This window comes from Pogoniulus pusillus, chromosome 37 (genome assembly GCF_015220805.1).
Source record: "Pogoniulus pusillus isolate bPogPus1 chromosome 37, bPogPus1.pri, whole genome shotgun sequence".
NCBI classification, from domain to species: Eukaryota; Metazoa; Chordata; class Aves; order Piciformes; family Lybiidae; genus Pogoniulus; species Pogoniulus pusillus.
Genome location: NC_087300.1, coordinates 3,964,320 through 3,974,670, shown reverse-complemented (window position 1 = coordinate 3,974,670; position 10,351 = coordinate 3,964,320). Strand labels below are relative to the sequence as shown.

The 10,351-nt window shown below is 54.9% G+C and overlaps 1 protein-coding gene across 1 annotated transcript; it reads right to left on the bottom strand.

Annotated features, from left to right (window-relative positions):
* Positions 1-5,597: 5,597 nt before the first annotated feature.
* Positions 5,598-10,222, bottom strand: NCDN (neurochondrin). The gene is made up of 6 exons (XM_064172636.1): positions 10,042-10,222; positions 7,891-8,877; positions 7,495-7,721; positions 6,996-7,220; positions 6,633-6,775; positions 5,598-6,333 (listed from the first exon to the last, which is right to left on the bottom strand). The coding sequence occupies exons 1-6, from the start codon at positions 10,141-10,143 to the stop codon at positions 5,897-5,899; spliced, it is 2,121 nt and encodes a 706-aa protein (XP_064028706.1). The 5' UTR covers positions 10,144-10,222; the 3' UTR covers positions 5,598-5,896.
* Between the last annotated feature and the right edge of the window lie 129 nt (positions 10,223-10,351).

Below are 10,351 nucleotides of genomic sequence, written 5' to 3'. Positions count from 1 at the left end.
CGGGACGGCAGCGGTGATCTGCGGTTTGACTTTATTAGCCCGGGAAGGGAGCGGGGACTCGGCCCTGAGGACAACGAGAGCTCCGGCGGCAGCTGCACACTCTGCCCGACGGCGACAGCAGCGGAGCCTGGGGCCGGGGATGCCGAGAGAGCCCGGGGTTCCCCCCCAGGGTATTTGTCCGTCCTGCTAGACGGGACGAGGAGATCCCCAGCCCGGGCCTGGGGAGAGAGAGAGAAATGTCTGGGGGTGCTCCGAAACCGGCTCTTTGCCCGAGGGGACGAGCGGGAGGGCGGGCACCGTGCGACACAGAGCCAGGGAAACAGGGAGTGAGGATAGGCAGCGTGGCTTCCTCCCGCCCGCCCTCATCCCTCCTCTATTCCTCCTTCCCTCCTCCTCTTCATCCCTCCTTCATCCCTCCCTCTCTCTGGGCCCTCCCTCCGGGGTAGGGCGAGGAGAGCCGCAGCACCGGGTCTCTGGGCAGAGCACTGGGCATCGGGTACCGGGCACGGATTTATCTCCATTGGCCCCGGGGGCGGGGGCTGTAGTGCCGTGTTACTCCCGCACACTCGGACACCCTTGTGACAGACGGACAGACGCGCATACTCGCCCGCTCCCCTCGGCGGCCCACGGGGCTCCTGGAAGGTTGAGGGTAGGGGAGAAAGGGGCGTCCCCACCGGGTCCCCGTGGTCTCACCGTGCTGCCCGGTGCTGTGCGGGGGTTTCCCTTGGTGGCAGCGTGTGATTCGTGTGCCAGCAGAGAAGGAGCCATCCCCCCCGCCGGAACGCTCCGCGATATCTGAGCGACATTAACAAACCCAATCCCACCTCGCAGTTAATTTAATTCTACTCTTCCTGCCCCGAGCTACAGCTCTCTTCATTTTCATTTCCCTCCCCCTCTCCCCCCTTCCGAATTCCCACAACTCAGACCTCTTTGATTTCCAGGTTTAATTAACAATGCTCATTAAATGAATTTTTATTCCTTTCTTTTAATATTTCCCTGCCACCTGTCTTTAGGAGGGTGGGGGCTGATCATTTATTCTAATTTATTTCTATTAAGGATGGCATTTAAGGGAGGGAGGGGAGGGATGTGCAGGGCTGGAAAGGGTTGATGTGTTCCAATCTCTTCATCCCCCTCGGATGCTGCTCAAGGACGCTGCTCCTGAAAGTTCGGTGTTTATTTTCCACCAGATCCGTTTCATCTGCTGGGAAAAATCGGATTGGACATGCTGTATTTTGCAGTTATGTTCCAGTTCATTCTTAACGTCCCCTGCTCGTCTGCTCCGTGTAATGGTGGGGTTTTATTCCTCTGAAAGAGGTGAAACTGTGTAAAATCTGGATGGGAAGAGCCGTGGGGTGAGCAAGAGGATGCTCCTTGTGGCAGCCCTGAGGTATCCCTGTTCCACTCAAAACCGAGCCAGGGCAGAGGAAACTTGCAAGGCTGACAGACAAAGGGAAGGAAAAACAAAAGGCAAAGCTGCCCTGCTGCCACCAACCATGCTGGGCAAACTGGGAGAGGCTGGTGGGGCTGAGGGGTATTTATTATCCTCCCTCCCCAGACCAGCAACGGACAGGAAGGGAATAAGGGACCTTACAGCAGGCAAGAGCCAAGTGGCCGTGACTGCTGCTGCTGCGGACCAAAAGTGAGCTCTGACTGTTCCTCTCCTCTGGGCTTCGTGCAGCCTCCAGCAACACCTCTACCCTGGCACTCTCTTTTGGGGGAACACCACTAGCACTTCCTAGCCCTCAGATCCTGCCCAGCAGCACACTCAGAGCCCTGTAACCACCTGAATGGTCCTTGCAAGACACCCAAGACCTGCCAGAGTCCCTCACTGCCCCATCCCCTCCGGTACAGCTTTGCTGAGAGCATTGTCACCTGGGTGGTGATGAGGGTAAACTAACCCCTTGGGTGTCCCAGGGGTTAGCCTAACAGTGGTGATGATGAAAAATGAATTACTCACTTTAACCTGCTCTCCTAAGGTCCCAGGCAGGACCAAAGACTGGGTGCTACACACATGCTCTCCCAGCAGCTCCCTGGTCCTGTTACTCGTTCAGCATGGTCAGGGCCATTTCTGGGGGTCCTATGGACACAGGCTGCCCAACACAGCTCTTCAGCCTCCCAGTTGAAAGACCTCATCCAGCTGTGCTTGTCTTTTGCTCCGCTTCCAGAGCACGTTTGCTTCCAGAATGACAGGATCATGTTGAGATTCTCCACATGAGAGCTGCCCCCTCACCTTCCCAGCTATGGGGAGCATTTTCTGTCAGTCTGGGCCACTTCTCCACCCCAGGGACCACTTGTTGCATTTGTAGCCAAGCCAGAAATCTCTGAAAAACTGGTTTGGTAACAGAGGTCCCAGTGCTCCTTGCCAGGGAGATCAATGTGCATGTCAGCTCTTCCAGGAGTGCATGAGGGGCTTGAGGCAGCAACCTCTGCTGCCAGAGGTCAGCAGTGAACCTACCTGTTGAGTAGTGCAGGAGGGTTATGGAAACAAAAGTATTTATGGAGCACAGGTCTCTGCCCCAGCCAAAGATGATCTGGCTCTTCACAACACCTCAGAGAAATGTGGGCTGCTCCTGTCCTTTCCTCCGCTGGTGTCCTCAGGAATCCAGGTGGAGATGGAACCTCCTTGCTATGAGGCTGGAGAGCTGGGCAGAAGGACAGGGCTCCACTGAGTGGCACAGGGAACAGGCAGCCCCTCCATCAACTTTTCAGGCCTCCCAGCCTCACCACTCCTGCCACACCTCGAGGCAAGAGGTTGGTGGGAGAGGGCTGCACTTGGTTGCTGCAGAGCAGCAGCCAAATAACCACCTTATGGAATATTTCATTTTATTGGCAGTGCTTTTGGGGTGATGTGAACAAACACTGTGAGATAATGGATGGCACACTCAGCTTTGCAGTGGCATCGTGACATTAAAGCTGTCAAAGCAAACCAGAATGTTGCATCTGCTCCTCTGGGCCTTATCCATCTTGTCCAAGCTGTGGTGAGTGATAGTCTTGCTCCTGGAGAGCTCACCCTGCTGTTGAAAACAAACTGGGAGACAAAGCATGGCTTGCTCCGGGTGTTGCTGACTGCAATCCCACTCCAAGCGGGGATCTCACAGCGCTGTGGCAGGCAGGGGATGTTAGGTGATGCCATCGCCCACCTTTCTGGCACAGAAGGATTGATGCCTGCAGATGCCAGCTGCCCACAGATGGCAGAACCTGTGACAGGGCTTGTAAAGCTCTGGGTGGCCAAGGAGTCACCCCACAGCTTTGAAGCCTTGGCCAGGCTGCTGGGGCATCTCTTATGCTGGGCTGAGCCATGCTGGGTATGCTGGGGCCTGCAGATCAGCATGAGCAGAGCCAATGGAGATGCTCACATGGCAGGAGGCCTCCACCAGCTCTGGTGCTTTGCCCTCCTGAACATGGTTTGCTCCCTTTTACAGAGCCCTATGTTCTCAGGGTGCAGAACCAGCCTATTAAGGGTTCTCTGTCTGAAAACAAGTTTGGAAAGTGGTGTCCCAGGACAAGAGAGCCCTGACATTGCTCAGCCACCCCCAGCAGCTACACAATGCATGGCCTCCAGCATTCAGCCTGGTAGCCTCCCAGAGCAAGGCCAGTGCCTCATCCTGTCCTTTGTCAGCTCATGAGCAGCCCAGGTGCTCAGCAGCAGCCCAGCCCCAGTGATGGAAAGGAATAAACCATGATGAACCATCAGGGCCCTTGGGAGGGACCTGCCAGCTCTGGCAAGGCATGGATGGTCCTCCTCACATCTGATGGGACTTTCATTGTAGAGCATGAGAATGAGGGACAGGGACTCCTCTCCAGGCACCTGCTGCTGGCCAAACCCCACCACCCCAGGATCTGGCAAGGGATAAATGGGAGGACTTCCACAGGCTTTTTGGTTTGCTGCCATTGGTTTGCAGCAGCCAAAGGCCTCTAGTTCTGGGACTGCTCTGGTCTTGGACAGGGTCCTGCAAACCCAGCCTGGATCTCTGGTCAGGTGCTGTGGAAGCTCCTACCACTGCCCATGGGGCTGAACAGCTGCCAAGCCAGCATGGAGAACCACAGTGAGCCCAGAGCCACACTGGAAGAGAGAAGATCACCCTTCTGCTGATGCAGGCAGTATCTCTCATTAGTACTAATGATTGCCTCTCATTAATGAAAGCCCACACCCTTTGGCCAGAGGCAGAAGAGTGCACAGAACTAGAAGAGTTGAAAGTGGAGCATCTGGGGGATGGGCTGTTTTTTTTCTGATGATCTGAAGTGTGTTTCTGAATCTCTCAAGGAGCTGCAACTTCCTGGGGTGCAGGGATGAGTTCTTGGCAGGGTGGGGAGGTTCTCCTAGCTCATGTTCTAGCAGATCTCTGCTCTTCTCCAGGGCCAGGAGGCTCATTTCCCTCTTTGGCTTGCATCCTTTCTTCTGGTAGCACCTACCTGTGTTCCAACTGTGTTCACTTTTCAGAGCTGAGCTGAAAAGATCAGGGAGGTAACTTTTCCTGAGCAACCACTGAGGCTTCCTTCCCCTCCAGCTGTGGAGGGCATTTGCTTTTGTAAAGCAGCCAGCTGAAAATGTGGTCTAAGACACCCAAGCCCAGCCCTCCTTTTGGGGCAACATCTTGCTTGACTTTTTTTCTCTCACTCCGGCAATTCCACAGCCCGGGAATGGTGGGTTCTGCTGGCAGCCAGGATCAGTGCCTTGCTCTACAGCTCTCAAACCGCTCCTCGACTGACACCTGGTGGAGAAGCCTCCTGCAGTCCTAGTGGGGAACTCTGCCTCGGCCGCAGAACTCCCGGCAGCCAAGCTCCCAGACACCCCATCCCAGCCCCGCTCTTTGGTGGGGTTTATGCTCAGGCTCACAGGTACACCTCAGAGCTGGCAGCCCGGGCTGCACCCAGCGCTACAAGTGCTTTACTCCCAGCATACTTGTGGTCTTTCTCTTCTGTGAAGAAAACCACAAGGTCTGCAGGGCCAGCAAGGTGTAACTCACTCATTTCTACTCTCAGGCTGTTACCAGAGGCTTTAGAGAGCCCAGACCTTTGCAGGTTGAACCCCTTGGCGTGTAAACGTGGAACACTCCCCCCCTGCACACCCCCATCCTGCAGTGCAAGGGAATCTGAACAGATACAACCCTCTCGGGTGAGTCCTGGGCAGGGATCTACATAACAGCAAGAGGTTCATAGAACAGTTTGGGTTGGACTTTAAAGATCATCCAGTTCCACCTCCCTTCCCACAGGCAGGGACACCTTACACTACAGCAGGTTACTCAAGGCCTGTTCAACCTGGCCTCAAACACATCGAGGGAAGGGGCATCCACAACCTCCCTGGGCAACCAGTCACTAATTTGGGGTGATGGCACCAGTTGTGTTGTACCCCAGCCTGTGCATCATTCACACCAGAAGGGCTCAGGTCACAAAGCTTTTCTTAAAGCTACTGGAACATTTTTAAGCTTTTCCTCTTCTTCCCTTTTGCAGCTTTCTCGGTGTAGTGCCATGTTACTTTATTTTCTGATATAAAAGGTGACATCTTCTGGGACTTACTGTGACCAAAGTGGGAGAGCATATTAATGGGAGAAGCAGGTACTCTCCCAGAGCAGAAATAAATCACAACACTGCCAAAGTGTGAAAAATGAAGCAACAGAAAAGGTCTTTAATAACAAAACAGGCTGCTTTGGGAAAGAAACACAGACAGAAAGTGAAGCAGGTGAATAGTGAGATGTCCTGAGGCAGAACCAGCTCTGCACACCATGTGGGGAACAGGCAAATCCTCCTGAGCTCTGCTCCATCACACCAGTTTGACCAAGTCAGGGTATGTTGATAGGGTTTTTTGTCCCCAGCTGGCACCAGTGTGTGAGAAACACTGAACAGATCCTGTGTGGGTGTCTGGCTTCATTTCCCACACCAGGGCACTGCTTGTGCTTCATGGCTCTGACAGACACTGCTCCAAAGCTGCCATGCCATAAAGGTTGGCCCACTCCCTGCCTTGGTGTGACAGGATCACGTCCTTGCAGAGTTTGCTGGCTCTGGCCAGCTCGACCAACACACCCTGGAAAGCAGCAATGAGCTCAAAATCCACCGAGGCAGGAGCGACGCGGCTCAGGAGCTGCGAGAGGTCATCCAGCCACCGCGCCTGGAGGACAGCTTGTGGAAGCCAAGGGAGAAGTGGCACACAGCCAGCCAGGGCCTGCATGCCCAGGAACCAGAGCTCCTGAACATCATCCCAGACACTCAGGTAGGCAGGGGACACAGTCATGGCCAGGCTGTCACCTCCAGGGTCTGCCTGGGCAGTGTGGGCATCTGAGAGGAAGCGAATGGCAGCTCTGAAAAACTCCCCAGCAGGCTGCGTCCCTTGAAGAGCTGGAAGGAAAAAAGAGGAATGGCTCAGGACAGGGCCTGCTCAGCCAAAGGAGAACCTTTTGGTGGGTCTGTCTGCAGGAGGGCTTACAGGGAGGGCAGAACAGCAACCACCCTCCTGCCCTGTCTTAATCCCAGCACACCAGCCTGCTGAATGGTCTGCATGTCCCTGCTCCTCCTCAGTTAGGTCACTTTTCTATCCAGATCTGCTTCGTGTTTGCTTTCTCCAACTCAATCACCCAGAGCCTGGTCTGTGCCCCTGCAGAGCAAGGTGCAGCTTTGCCAAAGGGAAGCCTCCTTACCTGTTGAAGCTTTGAGGACCCTGGCCATCAGCAGGCCCAGGGTGGCAATGTTTGCTGCTAGGACCAGGTGATCCTTTTGGGGCAGCAGCAGAGGAAGAGACTTCAGCAACAGGTCCATCAAGGAAGAAAAGCTTTCATCTCGCCTAGAAGAGAAAGCAAACCCTGAGCCACACTTCCTGAACAGCTCCAGGAGCACCTGAAAACCTCAAGGTTAAATGCAGCACTAAAAAAATGCAACTGGTGTTGAAAAAAAGGACAACCCTTTTCCAGGAGAGTGTTTTAAAAGACCCTGTGAGCTCATTCCCCACACAGCCTCCTTCGTCCCCCTGACAATCCCAAAGCAAGCTCTTGCAGCTCTTTTACCTGATGAGGTCTGGTGCAGTCACCACCAGGTTAAGGAAAATCCCACAGGCAGTCTGCAGACTCATTTCAGTGCTTGTCAGAGGAGCCAAGGATGTGGGCTGGGAGCTCAGCACCTCCCACTGATGCAGGAAGTACTCACAGAGCAGTGCTGGTGCCCCTTCTTGGATGAGGATGTCCCGGGGCCTGTCCTCTGCTGTTAAATGGCAAAAGCCAGGCAGCAGAAATCTGGAAATTAGGAAAATCAGAGAATCATAAAATTGTTTCAGCTGGAAAAGATTCCTAAGATCATCAGGTCCAACCTTCAACCTAAGACCACCGTGGTCATCAAACCATGTCCCCAGGCACCAATGAGGTAGAATGGGTCTAAGCCCTGCACTTACACCCAGCTAGGAGGAAAAAAAAGAGCCATGGAATTGCTACTGCAGGGAGATTGGAAAAAAGAAACTGCTTTGAGCAGGTTTGTGCCAAAATGGATCAACTCTGTGCTTAAAATACACACCTGAGAGCATCTCGGGGTAAGCCAGAGCCCTCAGTGCTGACCAGCTCTGGCTGGGGAAGACTTGCAGCTGAGCTGCCCTCTTTGAAAAGCTTCTTGGCATAATGAACAAGGAAAGGCAGGAGCTCACAGATCTCTTGCTTGAGGGAGGATGTCTCTTCTGCCATCCAAGCTCCAAGGACTCGAACAGAAGCAAATATGAAAGGGTCTTGGAGCTGCTCCTGTTTAACCTGCACGAAAAAGGCAAGCAGGCAGAAAAATGGCAGGTTAGAGCTGCTGTCCTACCAAGCTACCATAGCAATGAAACCACAGTGGGCCAAGCTCTACCCAGCTATAGCCACAAGCTGCTGAGCATCCATTAAGCATCCCAGAGAAGCCCACAAACCCTGAAAGCATTACCTGCTTCAAGTAGAATATTACAGCTCCAAATGCCTCCTCCATGATCCTCATGAGCTGCATTTTCTGCACCTCTTCCAGCAGTGGTTTCTCTTCTCTCAGGCACTCCTGGATCCCCATCTCCATCAGGACATAGCAGGCTGTTACAACTTGTTTTTTCCCCTCCACCTCCACAGGATCTGGCTCCTCCAGGGTCAGGCGAACCTCTACACAAGCCAAGTTTACCAGCAAGGCCAGGAACTTGCTTCCAGCACTCTCTGCTGGGATCCACTCTGAACCACAGGCCTGCACAAGGCAGGCAGCGAGCTTCAAAGCAGGGTCCTGCTGTGCCTGGTTGAGTTTACTACCCAAGATGGCAGCCAGCCCTTTGTAGAGTCTGTGGAGGCACTCAGAGCCCTGTGAGTCCTGTGTGAGGGGTGGTGACAGGGGGATGAAGTGAGGCAGAACCTCACACAGCTCAAATTTGGTCATGTCTTCACTCTTGAGAAAATCACTGGAGAGCTTGCTCAGCACAACCAGGAGGTGTGGAGTGTCTCTCTGCCAGCACTTTGCCTCTGCTACAGCCAACAGCCCCAAGAGAAGTGCCAAAGCATGCTCAGAGCCATAACTGCAGCTCACATAAGCCTGGCACAGGGCAGACACTGTCCCTTTAGTCACCAGCTCTCTGGGGCCCCTGGCAGTGGCCACGATAGCATTCAAGCACTGGTACACATCATCCACCATGGATGTGCTGTCTGGGGTACAAGGGGAAACCAGGATGTCATTGAAGGCAGGGATTTTGTTGAGGATCTGGGAGTGCCCAGCTAGCTCAGGGTCAGTGCAGAAACATGCCAGCAGAGTGAGGCCCAGTGCCCGGAAGGTGTGCTCGGGGCAGCCTGCTGGGGGCTGCCTGGAGGTGAGCAGGCGGCTGGGGAAGGTGAATCCGATGGCATCGAAGATCTGGCGTCGGGTCTTGGCATCGACCTCTCCAGCTCTGACTGCTTTGGCCACCTGAAAGGCAAAGCAGGGGTGAGTCTGCAGCACAGCAAGAGGCAGGATTGCACAGGGAAAATAAGGAGCCTGAACAACTTTTGTGAGGATGGAAAAGCAAAGCTCTGACCACTGAGTTGGGTATTTGGTCCCTTTGCTAACCCAGAGCTTTACCAGGCTGAGGCCAGGCTGTCCTGGTTCTGCTGGGACAGAATGCCAGGTTAGCCATGGGCTGCAGGCCAACAGTCAGGGCACTTGACCTGAGCTGGCTACAGTTGTATTTCAGCCCAGGAATACCATGCTCAGTATAAAGAGAGAAGTTTGTTGAAAATAAGGGGTTCCTGCTTGAGCCTCTGCTCTTGTTTGGCTTCCTTCTCCTGCCCCAGGGCACTACCCTCCTTTTTAGTGCGGGCTACACTTTCTATTGGCATTGTTATTAGTTTAGCTGTTCGCTTAAACCCGTTGTTATTTCACCCCTCGGATCTCCTCTCCTTTGCGTGATTCCCTTCACTGCTGGGGATGGGTCATAGAATCATAGAATCAGGCAGGTTGGAAGAGACCTCCAAGATCATCCAGTCCAACCTATCCCCCAGCCCTAGCCAGTCAACCAGACCATGGCACTAAGTGCCCCAGACAGGCTTTTCTTGAACACCTCCAGGGACAGTGACTCCACCACCTCCCTGGGCAGCCCATTCCAATGCCAATCACTCTCTCTGCCAACAGCTTCCTCCTAACATCCAGCCTATATCTTCCCCGGCACAACTTGAGACTGTGTCCCCTTGTTCTGTTGCTGGTTGCCGGGAGAAGAGCCCAACCCCCACCCGGCTACAATGTCCCTTCAGGTAGTTGTAGACAGCAATGAGGTCACCCCTGAGCCTCCTCTTCTCCAGGCTAAACACCCCCAGCTCCCTCAGCCTCTCCTCATAGGGTTTGTGTTCCAGGCCCCTCACAGGGTCACAGGGTGATGGACCACTTGTCATGGTTCAGCCCCAGAGACGTGTTAAGGGCAGACACAGGCTGCCCCCATCGCTCCGAGGGGAACGCTGGGGCACTGCATCACCTCACCCTGCAGCCCCCAGGCCCAGAGGCAGACTCCGCTCTGCTTTCCCGCGGCGGGTCTCGCCATCCCCCTGCCCACTCCCGAAGCGATGGCGCCCGCGTTGCTGCCCCTCAGCCGTTCCTCACCAGCAGCAGGGCCGCGAACTGCTCGCTGTCGTTTCTCGCGTCTCTGAGCACATCTAGGCACCTCTTCAGCGTAGAGTTTCTGTCCCCGCCGTCCGAGGCCATGGCAGCAGCAGCGCTCCCTCAGCCCCTGCCCTCACCGCTGCTCGGCCTGGCCGCCCGCGGCCCCTTGGCGGCTCTCAGCCAATCCGTGCACGGACTGGCGCCGCTGGCCAACCGCCTGCCGCCTTGTTGGGCAGTCCCTGAAGCCACCGCCCCCGTGCGGCCTGTGGGCAAATCACCTGCGGCTGAGCGGCCTCCTGCCCGCTGGCTG

Bases quoted from the DNA above. Each gene is read 5' to 3' on its own strand.
- NCDN (XM_064172636.1), bottom strand. From the start codon at position 10,143: ATGGCCTCGGACGGCGGGGACAGAAACTCTACGCTGAAGAGGTGCCTA. The intron at 8,878-10,041 runs GTGAGGAACGGC...TTTGCCTTTCAG, and splicing joins AGTTCGCGGCCCTGCTGCTG to GTGGCCAAAGCAGTCAGAGC. The intron at 7,722-7,890 runs GTAATGCTTTCA...TTTTTCGTGCAG, and splicing joins TAATATTCTACTTGAAGCAG to GTTAAACAGGAGCAGCTCCA.